General features: G+C 48.5%; 1 protein-coding gene across 3 annotated transcripts in view; it reads right to left on the bottom strand.

Moving 5' to 3' along the window:
• CTNNBIP1 (catenin beta interacting protein 1) overlaps positions 1 to 27025 on the bottom strand; it is a 61411-nt gene that overhangs the window by 5836 nt on the left and 28550 nt on the right. For all 3 annotated transcript variants that reach the window (XM_007491603.3, XM_056795811.1, XM_007491604.3), the window contains 2 exons: positions 13936 to 14057; positions 12691 to 12781 (listed from right to left, as the gene is read on the bottom strand). In XM_007491603.3, the coding sequence (XP_007491665.1) occupies positions 12691 to 12781; positions 13936 to 14031 (187 nt within the window). In that variant the 5' untranslated portion in view covers positions 14032 to 14057. The remainder of the gene's footprint in view (positions 1 to 12690; positions 12782 to 13935; positions 14058 to 27025) is intronic.

The raw sequence follows: 27025 nt of genomic DNA, 5'->3' as shown, positions 1-27025 counted from the left end.
GGGACTTTTCATTGGCTCATTTAGTGTCTGATACTGGCATATGTCTGGTGGGTGTTTTCTAAGCAAAGGTGGCCAGGCAGACTCGTCCTACACGATAATAGACAATTATTTCTGGCCAAATAGACAGGGATCTTATAAACAAAGAAAGAAGCTTTTCCTTGGTAGGGCCTCACTATTTCAGAAGTTTCAGCAGTTTTCAAGAATTCACTCCTCCCTCCCATGGCCAAATGGTTTCTTCCTTTAGTGATTAGTCAAGAAAGCCCAGAGCCCCTGGATGTCATTGTGTTGACATAGCGTTCACAAGGCTCTCTCCAAGAGTAGAGGTATTTCTCTTCTTTTTCTTACTGGGCTTTTTTTTTTAATAGCTTTACCAACAGGATCTTGTTTCTTTGGGGATTTAACAAGGTTGCCAGCCTCTTCCAGACCACTACCTTGATTTTTAAAAAAAATAATTGAACTAGTTTTGCAGGCAGTCATGTGCCCTCTGCCAGGCCAGTAACTGCTGCTCATGTTTTCTCTGTATTGCTCTCTGGGAAGTATTGCAGATGTAGGTTCTGTTGCAGAAGGAGGCTGGTAAACGTTTAGTTCTCTGTCAGGCTGAATTAGCCAACACAATGGCTGATTAGGCCCTGAAAACTAATAGAATTTCAGGACTAGGAAAGGCCTTGTGAACAAACCATGTTATTCTGCTTCTTTGTTTTACTTTTAGTGGCCAGAATCTGGTTTTTGCCATAGTGCTCATACAATCAGTCAACAAGCAATTATTAGGCACCCACTGTGTGTCAGACCCTCTTCTAAGCCTTGGAGGTACGAGGAAAGGCAAGAAGATGGCCTCTGCTTTTAAGGATCTCACATTCTAATGGGAGACAATAGGAAAATAGCCAGGTCCTTAAAAGCTCTATCAACAGATAGAGGAAAGCTTATGTCACAGAGGAAGGCCAGTCACAAGATTACAGATTTCAAAGCTAGGGGTAGAAGATCACCAGGTCCCTTCCTCTGCCTACAGAGAGGTAGAGTGATGGGGTCCCATGTTTACAGAGGAGGCCAATGAGGACCCATAAAAGCCAAATGATGAGAGTAAACACTTCTCCCCACTTTACCCTAGTCCCTTCCAGGAGGGTGGAGGCAGACCCTGAAGCAAAGGGGTTTAAAGGTCATCACTGCTTCAGCAAACACAAATCTACCTACCGAGGAGTAAGACCAGTTAAAACTTTTTTATTGCTACTTTTGATCAACAGATACTACTTTATTTGGTGATACTGGGAAGGGTGCTATGCACAAAGCAATGCTATTGAGATTCCAAGCCCCAGAGGCCCTCCCTTTGCCATCTGCCATTTCAATTCCTCCGAGTTTCAAGAGCGTGCAAGCAGCATGCTTCCTGCCCTCCCCCTCTCCTGCTTCTATCTGAAGTCATTCTTGTCCAAACCAGCCCTGCCCACTGAGAAGGACACCTACCAGGGCTATGACACATTGTTTAAAAGGTCAGTCTAAACCCCTAGGAAAGGAGGCTGGGTGAGTTAACCACAGGATGCACAGACTTGCCCAGGACTGTTTCCCGTGACAGACAGAACTGTTTGGCTTAGGAGGGATGCTTAGGAATGGAGTTTAGGCAAGAGAATGAGCAAAACAAACTTCAGGATGACGAGTGAGCTGCCAGGTCTGCCTTTAAAGTCTCATTCTTTGGAGTGATAGTAGAGAGGAACCGGGAAACAAGGGCTCACTGGAATGCCACTGTTTGTCCAGGGAGCAGCTACCATGCATAATTCATCTTAGAGAGGCAAGAAAGACCTTTTGAGGCTGCTCTTGTCTAGGGCTTTGGGTGGGGAACGAGGGCCCCTGGCTCTTAGTGATGGCCTTCCGGAAGACTCCTCAACCTATGGGGAGGTGGCAGCGGGGGGACTCAGGTGTCAGACCACCTCTTTTAAGGCACATCCTCTACTTCCTCCCATGTCCTGTGTTTGTAACTTGGAAAGGTTCAACATAGTCCAAAAAATGGGCTCTCCAAAATCTCCTTGATGTTCTTATCACCTTGGTTTGGTAAGGGAGATGCAGTGGACAGAGTGCTGTAGTTAGGAAGACTGAGGTTCAAATCCCATTTCAGACACTTACTATGTAACCTGAGCCACTTAACATTAGCGCTTTTTAAAAAACTTGAACCCTCACCTTCTGCCTCAGAATCGATACTAAGGCTTGGTTCCAAGGCAAAAGAGCAGTAGGGGCGAACAATTAGGGTTGAGTGATTTTAGGATGTGTCTGAGGCCAGATTTGACCCCAGGTCCTCCTGATTCTAGATCTAGCTGGCTCTCTATCCACGGAGTCACCTAGCTTTCCCCACTTAATTGCTTGGAAACTCAGTTTCCTCATTGTAAAATGGAGGTGGACTTACTTCCAAAATCTTTTCCAGCTCTATATGAAACTATGAATGCTATTTCCGCTTTAAGGAAAAGCCAGTGGCTGGTTTCAATCTAAACACTAGTGAGTCATCATGATGTTTTGTTTTGTTGATTTTCTTCCCAATGATCATGCATTTTTTTCCCTCCCTGGACAGCCACAATTTATGGGATTCAACTGACCCAGGGTCCAGAGTTCCTGTCTTGGTCTAGGATCCTCACTAATCTCCCATCAGCCACTGCTCTCTGAATCAGAGCTGGGGATTATTAGTCTTGTTACTTGTGTCCTCTCCCAGCTCTGCTTCTTCAAGTGAGCTGGGGAGGGGGAAAATGATCAACCTGCCAAAGCTTAGACAGGAAAGTTGGCTCCCAGCCAGCAGGCTGAGGCCAGACAATGGGTCATTAGCCGGTTTGTACAGAATACATCCTTGAGGTGGACATTTCCTACATTTCCACTAATTAAAGTTCCCAATAACAAAAAAGTAAAGGCAGATTCAGCAAGACAAGTGCACAAAGGGTTAAGTCCAGGAGTCTCCAAACTATGGTCTATAAAAGAATTTTCTGGCCTTTGACACTTCCCCCCTTCACCCCACTCTTAACATGCACTCAGCTGTCTGCTGCACATTGTTGGTGATTTCAGGCAATAATGTGGGTGAGAATAAATGTTAACATTCTCCCTAAAGGCTGTGGAAAAATGCAAATGTGTGCCTCTGTGCACAAAGCCTTCTCTTCTACAGCCCTCTCACTAGGTGGCCCCGGGGAAAATCCTAGCGAAGCCCCTTTGGCCTTATCCTCTGTGGCCTCTTCTTGGATGATCATACGGGGCTGGCAGAGGGGCTCCACCTCAGAGTTCATGCATGTGAGCTGTAGCTATCCCATGCTCCATGCATGTGGCCTCCTCCTTTAGACAAGGACCTGGGACCTTTAGAGCCATCCAGTCATGGAGGCTGGCTGACTCAGATGCTGGTGGTGCTTCCTTTCTCCACAAGGACCCAAGCCAAGGCTGAATGCTCATCTGTTGGGGATCTCTGTCCTCAAGACATCCATCGTGCATTGCCTGATGGCTCAGGCTAGATGACCTCTGGTCCTTCCCAGCTCCAAGTAGGGGCGATGTGAAGCCTAGCTCCTCACGTCATAGGATTGAGAGCTGGAAAGGATCTTAGGGAATAGATCCAGTTCAATACCTTCATTTCATAGGAGGGAAAACTAAGGCAGAGCAAGAGGAAGAGACTGCCTGAGCTCATTAGGTAATTATGTAGCTCCATACTCATCCACAAGGAACCAAAATGAAGCTGCGCAAGAATCCCTGCTACAACATGGCCAGCCTCAGCCTGAAGACATTCCTGATCAGGAGCCTGCCATCTCCCAAGGCAAGCAGCTCCTTCTGCTTAGGGAGAGCTCACAGGTGAGGAAAATCCCCTTCAGTCCAGCCACAAACACGCCTCTCTGAAACAGAGGCCCCTTCCTCCTCTCCCTCTCTTGGGCCAAGCAGAACAAAGCTGATTCCTCTTTCTCCTGGCAGAGCTCCCAAGACTGGGCAGCAGCTCCCAGGACCAGGCCAAGCCTTCCACCTCCAGCACACGCCTCCTCCTATGGCAGGCCTCCGAGATAGTTCAGTACCCTGGGTGCCCTCCTCAGGACACAAACTAGCAGTCTTTGCTAAGGACTGAATCCAAAGCTCCAGATGGGTCTGACTGTGACAAGACAGTCACCTCCCTGGGCTCGGACTCACAGCCTCTCTGCAAGGAATCCAAGACTGAAACAGCTTTCCTGGGTGCTGTATCGTGCTTTACAATCCTATCACGTCCAGCCTGCCAGCTTCTAAAACCCATTGGATGCTTTTTTTTGCACACAAACTGTTCTCCCTCCAGCCTCCCCCATTTCATACATGTGAAAAGGCCTGTAAGACTCTACGTTCATCCCTGGTAGATCCAGTCCAATGGTCCAGCCTGGAGAACTCTCCTGGGATCCCGACTCCTTCATGCAAATTTGCTAAGGATGTCCCCTCTGCCTTCATCCAGGTGCTCAAGGGCACACGGCCAAGGGCGGATACTTGGGGCATTCCACAGAAAACTCTCTTCCAAGCACTTGAGGAGTCGCGAGCTGAGCCTGAGCTCTTTAGGTCTACCATTAAACCAGTTCAAAACCCCACCTGAGCTAAGGGCTTTACCAGTTGGGTAACCTCATCCTGCCTCTACTGCCTAAAAAAAGGGGGAAGGGATTGATGTCAGCCAGGCATGTTCTATTCTTGAGGAAATAATATTGGCTATTTGTGACTACCTGTTCTCTATCAGCAGCTGGTGTTCCACTGGACCCAAGTCATGAGGATCTGAGTGGCCTGAGTTCAAACGTGGCTTTACACGCTTACTAGCTAAGAGACAATTGCGAGGTGAGTCACCACGGCTGTTTGCCTCAGTTTCCTCATCTGTAAAGTAGGACTGACAGTGGTCCTAGCACCTTCCTCCCAGGGCTGTTAGGATGAAATCCAAGAGCAGTGGTGAAGCCCCGTGGCAAGGTTAAAGAGAGCACTATAGAAAGGTGGTTACTGTTTTCTAGAGGCTCCGTTTGCCATCCCCTCCCTAACACATTCTAGAATCCTACCCAGAAAAGGGCAAGTGCCTCCTGACCACATACCATAACTAGAGGAACTGTGTTCCATAGCAAAGGTGAACTCTGACGATCTGCCAGTGGGAAGCGGGAGAAAGGTGAGAACGATTTCCAAACTCCCTCTTCCCCCGCACAACAGCTCTGACTAAGACTGGAGAGGTCTGACTAGCCAGGGATTCAGAAAGTGCGCCGCGCCCCGCCCCGCCCCGCCCCCGGAAGGCTGTTCCCAAATGTGCTGACTCCAAGCAGGCTGACCCACCTGCCACGCTGGGAGGCTCCCCTCACTGTCTGGTCTGGGGCTGAGTCACGGGGCAGCCCGGCCCCAGATTGCCAGTGTCGTGCATGCTTTTAGAAGGCAAAGGGGAGGCAGAACCTCCACCATTCATTCTTTCTTTTCCAATTTTAAGAAATATTACCGAAGCAGCTAGGTGACACAGTGGATAGATGCCTGGCCTGGAGCTGGGAGGCCCTGGGCTCAAATCGAGCCTTGGACATCTTGGGCAAGTCACTTAACCCCATTTGCCTAGCCCTTGTCTTTGTCTTAAAGTTGTTACTGAGACAGAAAGTAAGGGTTTATATACACACACGAAGTTTGCAAAGCACTTTACAAATATCTCATTTTATTTTCACAACAACCCTAAGGGATAGATGCTCGTATGATCCCATTTTATAGATGAGGAAACTGGGGCTGACACAGATGAAGGGACTCTCCCAGGGTCACACAGCTAGGAAGTGCCTGAGGCAGCTTCTGAACTTGGGCCTTCCTGTGTCTAGGCCCAGTGCTCTGTGTACTATGGCACCACCTAGCAGCCTAGAAATGGGGGCACCAGAAGGATCTCGGTGTAATTGTAACTGTTCTGTCCATGCTCTCTTCATGAACCAATAAAACTCTGGCCCTTTGTTTTTGGTTTTCTGTCACAAGATAATCATCTTATGTTAGACCCTTCACAAACTTCAAAAACTCAGAGCTTACTCTTTCCAAATAACAAGTTAAAACACCAGAGAGGCTTGGCAAAGCCCCAAATCTTTGCACCAAGTGTGAGGGTCTTTTCCCAAATGACGCAACCAGGAGGTAAAACACCTCTCTTCAGCTCACCAGGGCCTGGAGAATCAATGTCAAGAAAGGCCAAGAAAAAGTCGTCAGGGAAGCTGGCCCTGCTGGACATCAGTATTTAAGTTCTACAATGGGGCACCGTGCTATCCTGGCCACCTACCATCCTCTGCAGGCTACCTCCTCCAGCCCAGGCCAGGCAAGTGCGACAAGCACCGACAGTGCCGCCTGGCTATCAACAAAGGCAGGTGTATGGCTAGAGCTCAGGGCCAGGGCTGCCTGGAAAAGATATTGGACACAGGGCCTGAGGATGGCAGCAGGAGTTGTTTGTGTGGTCTCCCAGCTCGCTCTGCCCCACGCCTCAGCTTGGTTGCCCTCCAGGCTCTCCAGAGGCCTTGCTCTCTCCTAGAGACAGCAAGACACTTCTGTTGCCATAGGAACAGCAGCCATAGAGCCACCAAGGTCTCAGCAGCCAAGGGCAGGTACCAGGCTCCAGGGTGCCTGCCAGGCTCCACGCTGACAACCACCCACCGGGGGCACTGAGGCTGCTGGCACACTCGGATGGTGATGATGGGACTCGGGAGCCACAGCAGCCAGCAAACACGGGGGGGGGGGGGGGGGGGGGGCGTGCAGGTGGTGTTTGTGGCCAGCTGGATCAGCTCCTGTCAGAGGCATTGTGTCTCCGGCATCATTTTATCTGGAGGAAATGGATTCAAATTCCCCAAATAGGCAAAAGAGCTGAGGCAGCCCCCAAGAGTGAAGCAATCGGAGCCTGATCCACTGGAAAGAACAAGGCTGGCAGCTAAGACGACAGCTCTTCACTGACACTCAGTCTCCCCATCTGGGAAATGAAGAGAAGCCTATCGAGATTACAGGCTTAGAAGTAAAAGGGATCCTAGAGGTCATCTCGCCCAACCCCTCTCCTTTAAGGGAGGAAGATGGTGCCCTGTTCAGTGACGCGAGTTCAAATCTGACCTCATACATCCCAGCTGTGGGACCCTGGGCAAATCAACTTCCATCTCAGTTTCCTCATATGTAAAAGGATAATAATAGCACCCATCTCCCAGTATTGTGTGATTCAAAAGAGATATCTGTAAACTACTTAGCTCAGTGCCTGGCACATGGCAGGTGCCTAATAAATGCTTGTCCTGACTCCCTATGCCTGGTTCAAGGTCACACAAGCTGGGACCTGAACACAGACCCTCTGATTGACTCCAGTGTTCTTTCTACTAAAGAGTAAATAAATGCTAAGCATCTTAAAGAATGCTATGAAAATAGCAGATGGAAACAGAAAGGAAAAGAAAAGGTAGATGATTTAAAAAGAGAGAGAGAAAGAAAAAAGGAACAGAAAGAAAGGCTTAGAAGAGTATAAACCATTGTTTTGCTTAGAGTTTGTAGAGGTATGGAATGGACTGCTCCTGGAGGTTGTCCATCAGTCCACAAACATTCACTAAACACCTACCATGTGCCAGGCACTGTGCTAGGAGCTAGATGTACAAAGATTAAAAAAAACCCACAATCCCTGCTCTCCAGGCACTTGCCATCTGTTCTATCTACTGTGACGTCTACTCCTGAGAACTCCAGCTAAACCTAGAGCCTCCATTTTCTTGCCTATGAAAAAAAGGCTGATCTCCACCACCTCTGAAGGCCCTTCCAAGCCTCCATAGAGGTGGTGGGGCCCAGTTTTTCTTTCCCAGTGCCTTGCCCCAGTAGATACATCTCTTGTCCTCAGAGCTTAGGCCTCTCTCTGTCCCCAACATGTGCAGGAAATGTGCCGAAGGCTTCTTCAGGCTCCAAGAAGCACAACTCTCCTTTCTGTCCTAGGCAAGATGCCACGAACAAGGGAGCAGAATGCAGAAGGAAGAGTCTGAGGTGAGCACTAGGCACTCCCCTCCGTCCTCCGCAGCAGAGGATGGAAACAAGGGACCTCACCTGGAGAGCCCCCTTAGGGAGGGGACCTATCCTTCCCCTATTCATGCCACGTGGGATAGCTCTGTTAAACAATTTTTCCTTGCACCCAATCTAAATCTGACCATTCCCACCTCCTACCTATTTCCCATGGCTCTGCCCTCTGGGGCCAAGTGAAGCCAGTGAGGCTTGAAGATGACAAGCACGTTTCTTTTAAATTTATGTTCTCCAGGCTGAGTATCTCCAGACCCTTTATGGAAGAAAGTCTACAAAACGGTCTTTCCAGAATGAGGAATTTTGTGACCTCTCTGATAGGTTATCACACCTCATGTTCCGTGCTCATTGTCCCCTGTAATGCAGAGCTTCTGCTGTTCCCTGCCTAATGCTCTGTTCCCTGGAACATGGATGGGGAAAGGCATTCTTCCCTAGTAGCTAACCAAAATTCATTCTGCTCTATACTAGAGGGAAGGATGGGTAGGCTCTGCCTTGCTAGCTGTAAGATTCCAAGGGATCCTTTTACGTCCCTGAACCCTCAGTTTCCTTATTTGTAAAAGGAGAATTTGGCTTCCCCTCCTGCCTGGTGTGCAGGGCTTTTGTGAGGAAAGAGCTTGATGAGCTGAGATGGGAACCATTCCCTAGGGGTGCTCTGAGATCTTTCTGTCCTCAGTCCTAGACAGGAAGCTCCATTACCCAAAGAGGCCAGTCTCAGGGCCAGAGTGCTGATCTGAACCACTTGGCCCTCTCCCTATTCAGCACATTCTTTGCCTTTCTTCAGATTGTTCTCCCTGGAAAGTCTGCTTGTGTGTGTGCACACGTGTGTGTGTGCGCGTGCGTGTACATGGGATGTACATTTCTTATTAGGTTACAGGTAATTCTTGGGTAAACGTTGATTAAAGTCAGAGAAGATTAACTTCATTTCCCAGAGCTCTGTGATCCTCACTGGGCCTGTCCTCACTGACTTACGCACACAGAAGCTGAAGCCTAAGATGCCTTCTTGGGGATGGCCTTCCTGTTTATGAGAGGGACCTGAGCTCCCTCATCCATGTTAAGGAGAGGAACATCTCCCTTCCTGCCCACCCAGCCCAGCCCCGTGTGCAGAGGCTGCCTAACTGCTCTGCAACGTTAGAAAGCTCAAGGGTAAGCAGCCCTGGCCTCAGCTCTGGCCACCTGGGTGAGAGCCTCCGCTGCTCCAGCAGGAAGGATCCTCCTCCTCTCCCCCTGGCAACCCCCAGCCCAGGAGGTTACTCAGCTTTCTATGAAGTAGGGCAATATAAGCTCAGGAGCCCATTTGGAAGTGATCAAACAAGGCTTTAGGAATCGGCCCTGGCAGAGGCTTTGAAGGGATTAAGGTCTTGAGCTAACAGTCCCTTGTGCCCAGGGTTCCTGCTGAGAGTGCCCTGTGGCCAGAGGTAGCCGGACAAGTCCCAGCTGTTTGGGTGACCAGATGAGTCAGTCTTCAAGGGAAGAGGGCCCTTCAGCTGCTTCTCAAACAGACCTGTGGTGGCGGGTGCCGTGGCAGCTCAGGCCGCTAAGAGCCCACAGGGGAGCCCAAGGTTTTGCTGGGAGGCCTAGAACTTAGACCCCAGTTCCACAGAAGGAGAAGCAACAACTCATTAGGCCAGAGGAAAGCAGAAGGCACTAGGCCCTCCCAGGAGCCTTGTCCACCATAGGTCATTCAACAAGCTTCTCTCAAGCTGCTCCTGGTGACCGCCGGCACGTTAAGGGCTGGGGAAACAGAAAGGTCAAAGGCAGTCCCTCTTCTCAAGGAAGCCCCAGTCTAGTGGGGGGGGCCACAGGCAAAGGACATCTAGTGAGCAGCGGAAACAAATGCAGCTTTTATCTTTGAAGAGAAGTCCAGAGAAAGGCTATTCTGCCTCCCCAGAGTAAGCCCACAACACACAGGAGATCCGCCTGCTCCCCAGGGTAGCTCCACGGAGCCCCCTCCTCAGTCGGCCAGCCCACCTCCCCAGACTAGCCTTCATTTCTTCCCCAAGGAAAGGCAAGCTGGCAGGTCTCAACTCCTTCCTTGCCAGCCAAGGGCTTTAGGGCCCAGCCTAGGGCAGCAGCTTCTGGTTCCTGCCTGAGCCTGAGGGCTTCCTGCGTTCTCTACCACCCCCAAGTGTGAGGCCGAGGGGCAGGAGAGCAGCAGCCAGGCCAGGTCACTGTCATCTCACCAGGAGGACCTGAGAGGAGAGCATGGAGCCAAGGAGCAGCCCCATCAGGCTAGTTCTTCTCCCTGAGCTTGGAGACCAGACGCAGGAAAAATCCTCCTGGGGAGGAGCATCTAGGAGAGGCTGGGATTGGGGTGGGGTGCCCCATTTGCTGAGATAGCCTGCCACCTAGTGGACAGAAAGCTTCCACTGTGGCCTGCTGTCTGGGCCACTTCCTCTGCCCAAGCCCACCTATCAGCTCTTCCTGCCCCCTCTGCCCCCCAAGCTCCAGTGGCTGGGCCAACCACGCCGTACCACGTCTCTGACACGCAAGGCCCCTGCCCCAGGATTTTGGTTCTTTTAAACTTTGACCCTGAGGGCAAGGGAGAGAAGGGAGGACCTCTCTCAGGGCCTCAGTCCCACAGCCTGCAGCGGGCAGGCTAAGGTGTGCAGGCAGAGATGCCAGGCCCCCACCAGGCCAGGAGGGGCAGCCTGCCTCTGGCTTCCTGATCCAGAGGAGGCAAACAATGGTGTGCCTGGCCAGGGTGAGCGACCTTGTTCCATCCCACACTGCTGCTTAGCAGGCTGGCTCCCTGCCTGTCTCTTGCGCTCCAGAGCATTGGTGGCCCCTGGAAGGTGCTGTGGAGCTGTCAGGGGTTCTGAGCCGGTTGGCCTCCCTGGGGCCTCCATCGTGCCATCCGCAAGGCGCAGCAAGGCCCACATGCAGGGAGGCCACTGCAGTCTGCTTCTCCCTTAGAGCTGTGCCCCTGTTCGGGCAAGAAAGCAGCAGCTGCTCTGGGTCTGGGGCCTCCAGAGCTGACCCTTGTCCCCACCCATGAGCCCAGCTGGGTGAGACCGAGCGAGCGCTGGCCTTTCGCCAGCTCCCAACAGGCTAAGGCAGAGCGCCACAGAGCACAGGGAAATGGGTGAGCTGGGAGACGAGGCCCCAAAGAATTCACAACTTAATGGTAGGAGGGAAGTGTGGCTTTGACTAAGGTTTGGTTTGTGGGCACAGCTTGGCATGGGAGAGGGAATGAGGGCAAAGAAGAGGCCCGGCCGCGATGCGCCCTGGAGGGCAGCTAAGAACTCTGGAGAGCGATCCCTCGGCTGGCCTCTTGGATCTCTCCCCTTCCCCCCCCAAATAGTGTGCGCCAGGCTGCCCACAGCCCGGGTGCCCAGGCCAGTCTGCACACTGGGGCTTGGGGTGGGGGTGATGGGCCGCTGCCCAGGCCAGTTCAGTGGAGTAGGGGAGCGAAGGGGGAGGAAGAGCTTCCTGCTGAGCTGGGCCGCATGAATCCTGCCACACCCAAGCTTCAGTATTTGTCAGCCAGTCCCTGAAAGAGGCAAGGAGCCCCAAGACGGAGACTCCTTGTTGCTTAGGGATCTAGGTCAGCCTTCCAGGGAAGCTGTCACCCTCCCACACGCCCTTGGCATCCACCAGCCCTGCCCTGCTCGAGCTCAGATGGCACTGATAAGCGAGGGCAGGAATCGGCAGTCCTGGCGCATGCCCACGGGGCACAAGAGCATCTTTACTTTGGAAGTGTCCCCAGGTTTATTCGTCCCCCTAAGTCCCCCAACCTGGAGTCAGCCAAATCGAGGGGCTACAGACAACTACCTACAGAGGGAGGGAGACCAGGGAGAAGCTCAGGCCCCGAGACAAGGGAGGCCTGGCAGCACTTCTCTTGCTTGTAAAGACCGAGTCCTTGCTCTTCCCCTGACTCATGAAGGCCTGCAGGCCCAGGCCCAGGGATCGAAGAGGCTGCCCTTTCTCCGAGTCCTCGGACAACAAAGTCCTCCCAGGCCAGGGCACCCAGCAGCAGGACAGAAAGGCTATGTTAGGCCCAGTTTTAAGGCATCGTTTGGTCAAACACTGGCTGTGAAGGCCCAGGCTGCAGAGGCAAAGCATAAGGCCGCCTCAGGTGAACCAACCGCGCTGAAGCCCCTCGATGCACCTAGAGGCAGAAGCTGGCCAGGAAGTGGCTGCTGACTCCCTCCTGCTCCCGCGCAGGCCAGGGGAGGGGGCTTCTGCAGAGACCCCTGTGCACACATAACTTCCTCGGGGAACAGAATGAAGCCCCCACTAGGCACCTACTAGGACTGAAGCACAAATAGGAAAGCCAGCAGTCCCTGCCCTCTAGAGGCTCACAGTCTAACAGGCACAGCACCAAACGGAAGGCCTGCTTCCTTTACTGCCTTTCTATTTTGGGTCCCTAGGCACAGTACCGGCACAGAGTCGGGGCTTAATAAATATCTGGGTTGACTGGCTGAGCAGCAAAGGTTGGAGGTGCCAACTGACTTACTGATGTTTGAAAACAAATGAAAACCGGCCCACTGCTAAGGTGCAAGGCTCAGTGCTTGGGGGGAGGGGAGGGGGGCAGGAGGCGGATGGATTCCCACCACCCTCTGCCTCTCTTCTGTCCCACTTACAGTCACTGTGGTCTGAGAAAGATGCCACCCCCTCCCCACCCCCGGGTAAATTACCGGCCGCCTTTCTCCACTGGCCCCAGGCCTCATCCCAGAAATGCTGCTGCCCAGCTGTCCCACCGGACACCCGCTTGCTCCCTGTGCCGCTGCCCCAACTTACCCTGGTCAATGGAGTGTGACGGGAGCTGACTCAGCTGGCTGCTCACTACCCCTGCATATGTCCGCAGGAACTCTTCCTCACTGGCTGTCAGCTGCAAGGGGAACAGAGATGGCTGACCGGGTGAAGGGCAGAAAGCATCCCTGGCTGTTAAGGTGCCGTCTCCAAACACCAAGGTGCACGCCTCCTCCATGTTCCTGTCTAGGGGAGCAGGGTCCTCCTCTGCAACCATCCCTCGATCTCGGCTACCTGGCACCCTCTACTGGGCTCTGAGCATTCCAGCTCTGGTGGCTGGGGCCTTTCAGGAATAAGTTGTTGAAGGCTCAGAAAGAAACCCATGGGCGTGCCTTAAAAATCTGCAGCCCCTAAGTGGGTCAGACTTTAATTCTCAACCCAGGGCCCCCAGCTGCCCCAGAATCAGAAGAGGCTTCACGGACCGGAATGCAAACTCCTAGAACCCCAAGGCCCATCCATGCCAACCGGACACCCCCCAAGAGGTCTGTGCTGTCTGCTCCCAGTCCAGAGGGTGTCCCGGCTCCAAAGCCCCAACCCCTGCAGAAAACTGGAACACTAACGCACTGCTGGGAGCCTTGGGAGCCACGTCCAAAGGACTATAAAATTGTGGGTACCCTCTGATCCGGCACTACCACTACCATGGCTGTATCCCAAAGACATTAAAAAGGGTGGGGGAAGGACGTATTTGTAGAAAACTATGTATAGCAGCTCTTCTTATGGTGGCAAAGAATCGGGGTCTCCTTCCACAACATGGCAAATATGGAAATGTCTTTTATGTGATAGCTCATGTAGAACCAATCGCAAATTGGTTTACCATCTACCGTCAGGGAAGGGTGAGGGGAAGGAGGGAGGGAGAATTTAGAACTCAAAATATTAGAAAATGAAGGCCAAAAATAATTTTTACATGCAATTGGGAAAAAATAAATAAAGTAAAATGATCTGAAAACGAAACAAACAAAAAAGTCCCATCCCCATTCCCTGCCCACCATGGGGATCCTTCACACACATTCCTGCCCAGGCCCAATCTGGGCTGGGGCTCTGAGGCTGCTCCTCTCACGAGGGCCTCTGCCCCTCCCCTGTCCCTGGAACTGTCACACCCCGTGTCCTGGAGTGGAGACAGGATGACTTCCGCAGGGATGGAGCTTGGCTCACCCCAGGCAACTCCCATCACAACTCCGGGGTGACAGCGTTTCCCACGCTGGCCCACAGCTCTTAGTGTGACAGGGAACTTACATTTGATCCCATCTTCCTCAGCATGAGCAAGACCCGAACTTTCTGCTGAATGTACATCTCCTCCGGACTCTTCCCGGGAGCTCCCTCACGGTTCATTCCCCTCAGTCCAACTCCAGAGATTCCTGTGGAGCAAGGGACAGAGTCCAAGGGTGAGGCCGAGAGACACACCCGGAGGCAGAGAGGACTGGGTTGCAGAGCCCTGCTGGGCGACTCACTACTTTCTTTCCTCCCCAAACCACCTTTCTTTACCCCAGAGGCCAAGCTGCTTTGTCAGTAGTTTGACAGCTGGTCTGGGATGCTTGGGAATCTCCTTACTGACAGCTTGGAGTCAGTGTCAGTTCCCCTCTTCCTCCCTGCTGCTAGCTTTGGCCAGCTGGATTTAGCAACTATGTCCAACAGCAGGAGCCAAGGACTGAGATGGGATATGGAAGAGAGTGCCAAACGTGCCCACTGCTCTTCTCAGCAGTGCTAGGGCCTGCCAACCCAGTAACACTCCCTGATTCACGACCCTCCTTGTCCCCTTCCTTCCAGCTCAGCTGCAGTCAGCAGTAGCCCAAGGGTATGTATGCCCTCCTCATCTCATCTCTCTGATTAGCTCAGACCTGTGTCTGAGCTGCCTCTTCCCTCTGAAGGGAGCAGTGGAGGAAGAGCCAAAGAAAGGCAGGCAAGTCAGGGCTTTGAGCTCCAAGAGTTAGGAGGTTTATTGTTGTAGAAAGAGGAAATCCATGGAACGTAGCACCCATACACTCGCACAGTCATCTAAATCATACCCAACCCAACCTCAAATACACTGAGCCACAATCATCCTAAAGTCAGTTCTGCTCATTGATCTTCTTTGTTACAGAGGACCTCTGTGGAATAGGCATATCAGGATATGACTACGATGTGAGAAGACAAAAAGTAAAATCCTTAGAAAAAATAAACCCAATCCACAATTGAGACATCAAGGGTGATATCATTAGCAAATTAGGGGAGTAAAGAATATATTAACTGTCAAATGGATAAGAGAAGAATTTATGACCAAACTAAAGACTGAGAGCATTATGGAATGTAAAATGGTCAATTTTGATTCCATCAAATTAAAAAGAATTTGCCACAAAAAAACAAGGCAGCCAAAATTAGAAGGAAAACAGAAAACTAAGGTGAAAATTTTATAGCAGTTTTGTCTGATAAAGCCCTCGTTTCTCAAATATATGGAGAACTAAGACAAATGAATAAGAATATAAGACATTCCCCAACTGATAAATAATCAAAGGATGTGGACAGAAAGCTTTCAAAGAAAGAAATAAAAGTTATCTATAATCATATAAAAATGCTCTAAATCACTATTAGAGAAAGGCAAAAGAAAGCAACTCTGAGCTATCACTTCATACCTATGAGATTGGCTAATATGCCAAAAAAGGGAAATGACAAATGTTGGAGGGGATGTGGGAAAATTGGGTCACTAGTGCATTGTTAGGAGAGCTGTGAACCATTTTGGAGAGCAATTTAGAACTATGCCCAAAAGGTTATTCAACTGTGCATACTCATTGACCCAGCAATACCACTACTAGTGTACTCCCGAGATCTTAAAAAAAAAAAAGAAAAACAATCTATATGTACAAAAGCAGTTCCTTTTGTGGTGGCAAAGAACTGGAAATTGAGGTGATGCCCATAAATTGGGGAATGGCCGAACAGACTGTGGTATATATATGATAGACTATTACTATGCTATAACAAATGAAGAGCAGGAGGATTTCAGAAAAAACCTGGAAAGACTTACATGAACTGATACAAAGTGAAGTAAGCAGAAACAGAAAAATGCACACAGCAATATTGTAGAAAGAACAACTATTAATGGTTTAGCAATTCTCTGCCATATGATGAATAAAGACAATCCCAAGGGACTCGTGACAAAAAAATGCCACTTCCCTTCAGAGAGAACTGATGGAGTCTGAATGCAGTTTGAAGCATACTTTTTAAAACTTTCTTTTTCTTTTTGGTCTGTGTTTTCTCTTACAACATTATTAATAGGGAAATATGTTTTATACATCTGCACATATATAATTTATAGAAAAAACTGCTTGCCTTCTCAATGGGGAAGAAGGGAGGGAGAGAATTTAGAACTCATAATTTTTTTAATGAATGTTAAAAATGTGTACATGTAATTAGTGAAAAAAAAATTTTTTTAAACCCTAAGTGTTACTCAACTTTAAAAATTGAGGCCAATTCCCAAGGCCCAACCAAAACAAGTGGCCCAATTGTTTTCTTCAGAGATTTCTAGGAGTGCTCTCAAACTTGAGAGAAATTGGCTACTTGCCCATGCATGTGGGTTCTACATGTCGTCAGCATGGACTCCACCCTTGATTCCCCTGGCTTCCCATCCCTCTCTGTCCCTCTCCTGTCTAAGGCTTCTCCACCTGGAAGAGGGCAGCTCCTGTTGAGCAAGTCTGAAGTCTTGCCTTCTAAATCACCAGAATCCCACTATATTCAGAAGAGAACATGTGGGGTATGGGAAAGCATGTTAAGAGCTAACTCATGGCTGAGTCAGAAATAATGCCACCCATATGAGTGGCAGACCTTTAGTGCTGTCAAGGTCCTGCACCCTAGAGACCGGGGGAAATGGCCAAGGACAGCCCAGCAGCCTAGCCAGTCAGTCATCTCTCCATGACATTCTTGGAGAGCCTGAGATTGAGCCACTCTCTCAGTGAGGATATTTGCTTTCCAAAGACCCTGACTGCTTTGGGCTTGCTGGGCTTATCCAACCCCAGATATATCAATTCCCTCATCTACAGAATACAACAAAAAATTAAAAACACTTATTAAGCACCTACAACATACATCATCAGAGGTGATGAATAACCAAGACAAATCTGATGCTGCTCTTGTCCTCTAGGAGCTGTTTGTTGGGGGCTCCTTTTTATTTGCTCATTCCATGCAAAACACACATATCAAAGACTGACTAAGATCCCACAAACCTGACACGAAGAGAAACAGTCCTGCTATGGGCAAAAAGGCAAAGCTGCCTAACAGGACTAATGTAGAAGTGTGGGGAATTCCCCAGCCAACTAGGCAAGACCAGGGAATAGGTGACAAATAAGGTAAGCGCACAAAAGTGGGGCCAGTCCTCGGAAAACACCATCAGGAGTTCTATGGCTTGAACAAAGAAAACTAATGACATGTATTTTCTAAGCAGAACTGGAGATAAGAGAAGGAACAGGACTACTGTCTGCTTTAGTGGGGAAGGGAATTCTAACTGACAACCGAGAAGGTAGAACTGATCAGTCCTTCTGCTTTTAATTGTGTGTCAAGAAGAAAGGATTCAGGACTGGACAGGACAAAACCAAAATGGCTTAAAAGGAATTATTACTGATGACTCTCGATTAGAAAGAAGAGAGTAAGTAAGGGAGTACCTTGCAAGCCTGGATGAGTTCCAGTTGCCAGGCTCAGGCTCAGATGAATGACATTCCAGGCTACTAAAAATTGTGACTGCTAATCTATGTCAGCAGAGGAAGCCCAGAGAGGAATGCTGGTGCTTGGGGCAGGGATGAGGAGATATCTGATATGGGTGAGGGGTGGGGGAGACAGTGGTAAGGCAAGTCAGCAAAGGGCTTACCTGGGCGACAAGCCCTTAGAAGACCATCTCTGGGATATCTTTGGGCTTCCACCTTTATTGTACTCTGAGAAGTTTATGAGCCACTTATAAATGATGCTGTGATGTCAGGAAAGGGGTAACCTGTTTCCCAGGAAGTCTGATCCATGCTACTTTTGGCTGCTATGGATGTAACTGGTAGGCAGTCACTGGAAGTGCAGGGCTGGTCTGAACATGATTGGGGGAGCAGAAGGGACTTGTGTCTCAAGTCCTCAGGCCTCTCCTGACCTTCTGACTTCTGATCTTCCCCCTTGTTGCTACTGTAATGCCTTCTTCCTCTATTCCCCATCCTTCTCTCCTTGCTGAGGTGTCCTAGATAGGTGGTTGATACTAAAGCTTTGGCAGCTACCTATATTGGATACATTTCTCCCTGCCCCCTTGGATATCAGAGAATGAGGAGCTAAATGAGAGGTTGGAGCAAGCAGAAGCCTCAGCCTTACTGGGGGCTTGCTAAGAGTTGGGGCTGAGTATTCTGTCATGACAAATATTTTTTCTTTTTTCTCATGGAGCTTGATCAAAACCTATTTCCATATTGTTATGTTTGCACTAGGGTGATCATTTATAGTCTCTATCTCCAATCATATAACCATTAACTCATGTGATCAAGCAGTTGCTTTTCTTCTGTGTTTCTGCTCCCACAGTTCTTCCTTTGGATGTGGACAGCATCTTTCTCATAAGTCCCTCAGAATTGTCCTGGGTCACTGCATTGCTACTACTAGAAAAATCTATTACGTTCAGTTGTACCACAGTGTATCAGTCTCTGTGTACAATGTTCTTCTGGTTCTGCTCCTCTCACTCTGCATCAATTCCTGGAGGTCGTTCCAGTTCCCATGGAATTCCTCCACTTTGTTATTCCTTTGAGCACAATAGTATTCCATCACCAACATATACCACAATTTGCTCAGCCATTCCCCAATTGAAGGGCATCCCCTCATTTTCCAAATTTTGCCACCACAAATAGCACAGCTATGAATATTCTTGTACAAGTCTTTTTCCTTATTATCTCTTTGAGGTATAAACCCAGCAGTGCTATGGCTGGATCAAAGGGCAGACTGCCTTTTATCGCCCTTTGGGCATAGTTCCAAATTGCCCTCCAGAATGGTTGGATCAACTCACAGCTCCACCAGCAATGCATTAATGTCCCCACTTTGCCGCATCCCCTCCAGCATTCATTACTTTCCATAGCTGTTATGTTAGCCAATCTGCTAGGTGTGAGGTGATACCTCTGAGTTGTTTGATTTGCATTTCTCTGATTATAAGAGACGTAGAACACTTTTCCATGTGCTTATTAATAGTTTTGATTTCTTTGGTTGAAAACTGCCTGTTCATGTCCCTTGCCCATTTATCAATTGGAGAATGGCTTGCTTTTTTGTACAATTGATTTAGCTCTTTATAAATCTGAGTAATTAGACCTGACAAAGAGTTTTTCAATTCAGCCAGCTCACCCTTTAGCACATTCCTAATAGCCTAGAGGATAAGACAAGAGTAGCCTCTTTAGGGAACGTCACCAATAAAACATGAATCCTTATTTGATGTAAGCTGTTTTCTCAGCCTTTGTCGGGGCCCTTGTGTACAAGTAAAAATGTTAATGAAATATTTTGCTAGAACAGAGAAAATAGTCTTAAGAGTATTCCAAATAGATGAAATGAGGTTGAAGCAAGAGGAAGCTCTGTCTTCATTATAAAAATTATTTGGGAAATAGAATGAAGACCTTGGGGTCTAGATGTCTTTCTATTTGATGCCAGCAGCTAATTTGTCTGTAGCTACCAATTTGGGGAGAACTGGCCTCCCTCTCAATTTCAGTCTCAGGACTCATAGGATCATAGATCTAGAGTGGGAAGGATCTCAGAGGCCAATTGATCCAAGCTCCTCCTTTGATGCTAGAGGCTGTCCCACACTAGTTCCAAAAGGGATGTCAGTGATCTTTGAAAGAGTAGTGAGAATGGGAGAGGTCTCCTTAAGATTGGTGAAGGGCAAATATCCTGATTTCCAAAAACAGCAAGAGAATAAATAGCATTTGCAAACTCTAGGTCTGTGGACTTGATTACAATTCTGGAAAAATTCATATTATAAAAGGAATGATTAGTAAACACCTAGAAAAGGAAGCAACAATATCAAAGAATCAGTCAGCATGGCTCCATCAAAAGGTCATGTGAGGGCACCTAAAAGGCTCAATGGATAAAGAGCTAGGCCTGGAAATGGAAGGTACTGGGTTCAAATCTGCTCTCAGATACTTCCTAGCTATATGACCCTGGGCAAGTCATTTACTCGGCACAGCCCTTACTGTTTTTCTGTCTTGGAACTAATACTAATTATTAATTTTAAGACAGAAGGTAAGGGTTTTTAAAAAATACAAATCATGCCAAGCTGGGAGATATAATATTAATATCCTGAAAGAACAGGAAAATGTTGCAGATACAGTTTATGTTTTAGCAAAACATTTGACAAATTATCTCATTTTTGTAAGGGAGAAAAGGGGTTAATTTTTAAAGGGTTGGACTTTATTACTTAAGGATTTGGTCACCAGGAATTTAATTAATTCCAAAGAGATTTTATTTACAATTTATTTACAAAATGTAGAAAGAGTGAAGCAAGAAATCAGAGAGAAGATATGGTAAGTTATCCAGCCTGAGCACTAAGTAATTCATCTCCAGCCCCTGGCTCAAAAACTAGGCAGGGGAGTTTAGTTCTCAACCGGATAGACCTCAGCCCTTGTAGCCTAAGACCTGGGGAAGTCTCTTCAGAAAAATCCAGCAGTTAAAGGTCAGCTTTTCACTCACCACTGTGTAAGTCCAGTCAGCAGATCCTTCTGCCCCTCTTCACCAGCCTCAACTCGAAAACATGAAGAATTATATTCTCACAGGAAGTTCCACTCCAAGACTCTCCACTTCCAAAAAATGAAGAACTGTCCTCTCACAGGAGGTTCCACTCCAAGTGTCTCCAAGTCGAACTCCCATAAGAACTGAGTTCAGGCCCTTGTCTCTTTCTTTAAAAGACCTGTTTTCTTGTGTCACTTCCCCTAATTCCACATCTACCAATCATAGTTGACACTCTGCTCTAGGACTGCCCAAAAGGCAGTTAGTCGATTCTGATTCGTTACCCACTATTGCACATGTGGGTCACAGACCTCCCACTAAATGATTAAATGGGATGTTTACACCTGAGGTGATTAGATCTAAAAATGGGCAGATCTTCATACTTAACTTTTAAGTACTGTTTATACTTATGGAGATTAAATCTAAAAATAGACAAAGATTACAATTTAATCTTCACAATCAGAGAAGAGCTAAGTACCTTCATTGTTACAATCAGGGGAGAGGAAATCCAATCTTCACATTCTTATTGACAAAGTGACCAGATATGCAGGTAGCAGTTCATATAATTAAGTGGGCTCAGAAATGGTCAAGTGGTCAGACTTAAAAGAGATGATCAATAACTATCCCTATGCTGATGATTTTCAGCTCTACCTACTTCTGCCCCAAACTCTCTGGATGTCTAGTAGGCATCTTAAAGTCAGTACATCCAAAACTCATCATCTTTCCCCCTAATCCCAACCAACACCCCTCCTACCTTGTCAATTGCTGCTGAGGACAACCCAATCCTCCCAACCCAAAGGCTCCCAATCTTGATTCAACACTGTCTCTCGATGCCCCCATATTCAATCTATTGCTAAGACCTGATGATTATGCCTTTGCAATGTCTCTCAAATTTGCCCCCTTCTCTCCTCTTATACAGTCCCTACTCCGGTACAAACCTTCATCACTACACACACAGGTTATTGCAATCACCAGCTAGTGGGTCTGTTTGCCTCAAGTCTCTTCTCACTCCTATGTTGCTTCCATTCAGCCACTAAAGCACAAGTCCCACCATGTCACCTTTATATTCAATAAATTCCAGTGGCTTCCTATCGCCCCCAGGCCCAAATACAAAGTCCTCTGCTTGGCATTCAGAGCCCTTCCTAATCTAGCCCCTTCTACCTTTCTAGTCTTCTCACACCTTCTGTCACGAAGTCTTTGAAGCAGTGAAACTGGCTTCTGGCTGTCCCACAAACTAGACAGTCCTCTCAGCCTACTGACCTCCCTGGCTCCCTTTATGTCCCAACCTTTCACAGCAAGCCTTCCCCAAACCCTCCTAATTCCAGGGCCGTCCTCTGTTAATTATTTCCTATTTATCCTGGATAGACTTGTTTTGTAGAAGTGTGTTTGCATGTTGTCTCCCCATTAGATGATAAGCTCCTTGAGGGTAGGGGCTGTCTTCTGCCTCTGCACCCGCAGCTCCTGGAATGCAATAGGTATTGAACATATATGCACTGATTGGCCTGATGTCAGCTTGCATGGAGAAGGTCTCCAGGCCACTTCATGCATTTTCATCACTGCCTCGGATAATGGCCAAGTGGCCCATTTTATGAAACTTGCAGACGGCACAAATCCAGGAGGGATGGCTGCTGACATGTCGCCTAAGGCCCAAAAGATCTGGCCAGACTGGAGCTCGGAGCTGAAGCTAGTAGCCTGACATTAAATGGGGATAAAGGCATAGTCTTGTGCTTGGGTTCCAAGGCCCAAACCCCTCATTCTGAGATCAGGAGGCTGGCTCCACTGTGGCCTGGTAAAGAACGCCCCAAAGGCTACTGCCATCTCAGGCTGCACCACAAGATAAAGAGTATCCAGCCTAGAGGAGACGGCACTTCGGTGTCCTGCCCCAGTCAGATACAGGGGATTTAATGAGACGGAGTTCTTGGAGTCACATTTTAGGAAAGACAGAGATGACCTGGAGTGTCCAGAGGAGATCAAGCAGGAGAGTCGGGAGAAGGATCAAATGGAGAACGGGAGAAGAGAAGACTCAGGGACTGTCGCATGGGACTCCTGCTCCGCCCCCGGGGGCAGGAGTAATGGGAGAAGCTAGGGGAAAGCTGTCCCACGGCGGGAGGTGCCAGGCTCCCATCCCTCGAGGGTTTTACTGGCCAGATGACGGCACTCCACCATGGGGCAGCAGGGATCTTTACTCAGGTACAGACTGGCCTCCTGGCCTCTAGGCTCCCTTCTGGTGCTATGATCATGTCACAGCATCAGGGGCCACCCTTACAGAAAAGCGAGGCCTTGTGCTCAGGCTGGCCCAGGCTTCTTGCCTCTCCAGAGCCTCACCGTGCTACCCTCTGCTTTCCCTTTAACCCACCTCTGGAAAGGGCCTTGCATGCTTCTTAGTGAGCGGCAAAGAACACTCCTATAAAATCTTCAGTGGCGTTTTCTAACATGGCTCAAGCTGGAAGGTACAGACGGGGGAAAGCGTGGCCCGCACGGCTGTGTTTTATTTCCTGATCTCCCAGGTCCTCTATGAAACATGTTGGTGCGTTAAAACCTTTCTTTTAAGACAGTGACAGACTTGGGCCACATTTAGTTCTTTCATGTGAAATCTGCAGCTCTTTTCAATCTAAAACATTAAATGGGGACAACTATTGTGGATAAGATGGCACCAGGCCTGGAGATGGGAGGTCCTGGGTTCAAATCTGGCCTCAGATACTTCCTAGCTGTGTGAACCAGTCACTGAATCTCCATTGCCTAAGCCTTAACACTCTTCTGCCTTGGAACTGATATTCAGGATTGATTCTAAAGCAGAAAGTAAGAGTTAAAAAACAAAACAAAACATGGAATGGCACTGGTGTCCCGGAGTCTTAAAATAGTCATGTGTGGCTCTTCTGCTTACCTGCACCTTAAAGTCCCTCTCGTGTCAGTATGCAGCAGGCAGCGGGAGCATTTATTAAGGCTCGGCCTCTGTGCTAAGCTCCGGCGGGGAGGGTGGGGGGTTGGGACTGCTGCCCATTATCCAGTTCCTCTCCACAGTGACCTTTCCACACAGGTTAAGAAGGACTTTGAAAAGCTGGGGAATGCCCAGAGGGCAGGAACCAGGATAGGGAAGGAGGAATTGCTGAAGGAATTGTGTATGTTTAGGCTGGAGAAGAGAGGACTCGGAGTCCAGGAGAGCATCTTCAGGCCAGCTGCCTGGAGGGGGAATCAGACTGGTTCTGCCTGGCCTCAGAAGGAAGACCTGGGAGCAAGGGGTGGAAGTGTCTGTCATGGGGGCACATTTAGAGCTTCGGTCAGGAAAGCTTTTTGCTCTTCCTGCACGCCTTGGAGGCCTTTAACAAAGGCTGGATGCCTGGCACAGGATGAAGCTGACCGGCTTCGGGGCAGACTCGAAGTCTGCAATTCTCTGATGCTCGCCTTCTCAGCCCTCCTCCAAATCTCAGCAAGACTCTCGTCCCGTCAGACCTTCTGCATGTCCTCTCGGGGCCCCTGGAATGCCCAGCCATGGCTTGTCCCCAGGAGTGGGCAGACATGGTCCTGAGCCCCAAACCCAGTTCTGACGTCCAGTTCTTGGAATCCAGATGAGCATTTGTGTGCCGGCCACTAGGTGTCAGCCCTGGTGAGAGCCCCTGAGCCCCAGTGCCCCATGTGCTGCTGGGAGGTCCCATGAGGACCGGCTGCAGACAGCAGGCTCCTACAAGAGCCTGGGCTGATGGAAATCACATTCAGGGAAACAAAGCCATCGAGACCGCCTCGTTCCCTTTCCATGTTACCTCCTACATGGGACTCAAAGGGAGAAGCAACTTATACAGGGAGCACCAAAGACCGTTCCAAGCGGAATCTCCTTTACATGGGCAGTGATGTGACTACAGGGGCAGAAGTCTGATTTGTTACAGTCACTAACTATAGCAACTCCTAGGCAGCTGTGGATTTGGAGTCAGGAAAGCCTGAGTTCAAATCCTGCCTCAGGAACTTAACTGGCTGGTGATCCCAGACAATTCCCTCCGCTTCAGTTTCCTCATCTGTAAAATGAAGAGCTAGACTCAATAATTTCTAGGATTTCTTCTAGCTCTGCATCTATGATCCTATGATCTTAAAAGACCAATATTATTTCCTTCTTTCTGTTGAAGGTTAACTAGGTGGTGCACTGGACAGAACGCCAGGCTGGGAGTCAGAGAGACCCAAGTTCAAATCCAGTCTTAGATACTTACTAGCTGGGTGACCCTGGACAAGTCACTGAACCCTGGTTACCTCAGTTTCCTCATCTGTCAAATGGGCTAGGTAAAGAAATGGCAAACCACTCCAGCCTTTTTGCCAAGAAAACCCCAAATGCAGTCACAGAGAATCTGAAATGGCCAAACAACAACTTTTGCTTTCACCTCCTCCCCATAAACCTGGCTCCCCAAGGTGAGCAATTTGCTTTCTCGGGCCTTGCATCACTGGCTTCTGCAGTCTGTGGCCCAACTGAGAACACTCTAGAAGCTGACCAGAGAAATATCATGAAGAGAAAATGACCCAAAAACAACAACAGTCCTCAACTGGGTTAGCCACATTGGCAGAGGGGCAAGAGGTGTCACATTATCATGCTGAATGGCATCACTGGGCAAAAAGAAGAAAAACCTGTGACTTTAGTCAGCAGAGAGTAGACAGGCCCAAGGGAGATGCCTGAGGCACACAGGTTGACTTGTTTGGGGTCATGCAGCTAGCCGAGTCTCCAAGCCCAGGCCACCAGGCAAGGCCCCATGCAGCCCTTCACTGAGCCGTAAAATATATCCACTCCTCATCCCCCCATTGGCTGGACAAAGAGGTCCCAAGTTATGGATAATCAAAGAAGGAAAATTTGCCCAATTAATCATAAAAAGACAACCTACATTTGCTAGGAAAATCACAAAGGCCAATTATATAAAGACAGCCCCAATTCTCCTGCCCCATTTCTACAAGTAGATCTCCACCAACATATTTTTCTTTTGGTTCCTACAGTTTACCCACATGTGAGATGAAGAATGTTACAAATGGAATCAAGAGGGCAGCTGGGTGGCTCAGTGGAGAGAGAGCCAGGCTAAGAGATGGGAGATCCTGGATTCAAATTTGACCAGCTAGGTGACCCTGGACAAATCACTTAACACTCACTGCCCAGCCCTTACCACTCTTTTGCCTTGGAACCAATATACAAGGAGAAGGGGGAAGGTAAGAAGGGCAAGAAACAACATGAATCATATAACTTTAGAAAACTTAATTCAAATTTATTAAAATAAAACAAAGATAAAAATTAAAGAAAAAGGAAGGGTAGGTTGTTTTTTTTTATGGAATCAAGCACTTATTAAGTACCTACTATATATTACAAATGGATAAAAAGAGAATCCTTAACGAGTAGGAACAGATAACAACACATATAAATATGTATGTACAAAATAAATACAACGTAATTGGAGGAGGGTAGGCTACTAGCAACTGGGGGGCAATTGGGAAAGGTTTTATGCCAAAGGTAGCATTAGAGCTAAGTTCTGAAATAAACAAGGGATTCTAAGAAATGGAGGAGAAGATGGAATACACTACTGGCATGAGGGACAGTCAGTGCAAAGGCATGGAGAGGGGAAATGAAGGAACAGCAAGAAGGCCACAACTCAGAAAGGGATAATATATGACAAGGCTAGGAAGATAGGCTGGGCCCTGGTTGTGAAAAACTTTAAAAGACAAGGAGCCTATACTTGCTCCTACGGGCAATAGAAGCCGCTGAGTTTAATGAGCAGGGAGGGAGTGGCATGGACAGACCTGTCATTTGCTGCAGTTTAGTAAAATCATCTCAGCAGAGGATGGGTTGGAGTGGAAGGAGGTTTTATTCGCAGAGACCAATTAGAAGGTTATTGTAATAATACAGCCAAGAGAAGATGGGGGCCTGACCTAGGGCAGGGGCTATAAGGAGTGGAAAGGATTTGGATAAATGGGATGAAAAAGTTGAGGGAAGAAGGAAGAAAAAAATGAAATGAGCATTCATTGGGCACCATTTATGTGCCAGGCAGAGCTTTACCAGGCTTATCTCATTTGATCCTCAAAACGCTCTAGGTGTTATCATTCTCATTTTATAGATGAGAAAACTAAGATGATCAGAGATTCCATGACTTGTTCAGGGTCACACAAGCTAGAAGTGTCTGAGGCAAGTGAACCCAGATAGTTCTGACTTTTTAGGCCCAGTTCTCTATCCACTGAACTACCTGGCTGCCTAGGCGGAAGATATCCATCCATACCAATCCAGGATATGCCTGGAAGGACAGTGGTACTCTTGACAGAAAACTGGATGTTCAGAGGAGAAGGCAGAGATAGAGAGAGATCTGGCGACGAGACCAGGGTCTCAGAGCGAGTTGGGTAGAGCCAGGGTGTCTTGTCTCCCCTCATCCAGGGCTCCTTCCACCCCCATCCTGTACCCGGGGTACTGTGAACTTGATCTCCAGTAAGTAGGCTACTTGCTGAGAGGGCTCTGTACTCATCAAAGGCTAGCTCGTTATTTTCCCTTTGGCTCTTACCCCAGAAATGTCACCCATTTGGGGGAAAAGACTACAAAGTTGACCTTTCTTCTGCAGCCACTAGTAGTCGTGACCAGAAAAGTGCCCCTTATACTAATTTATCTCAATTTACCTACTGGAAGTTCTTTTTAAAAAAC

This window comes from Monodelphis domestica, chromosome 4 (genome assembly GCF_027887165.1).
Source record: "Monodelphis domestica isolate mMonDom1 chromosome 4, mMonDom1.pri, whole genome shotgun sequence".
In the NCBI taxonomy this organism is placed as follows: Eukaryota; Metazoa; Chordata; class Mammalia; order Didelphimorphia; family Didelphidae; genus Monodelphis; species Monodelphis domestica.
Note: the sequence above shows the minus strand (reverse complement) of the source record. Positions and strands in the feature narration are given on the sequence as shown.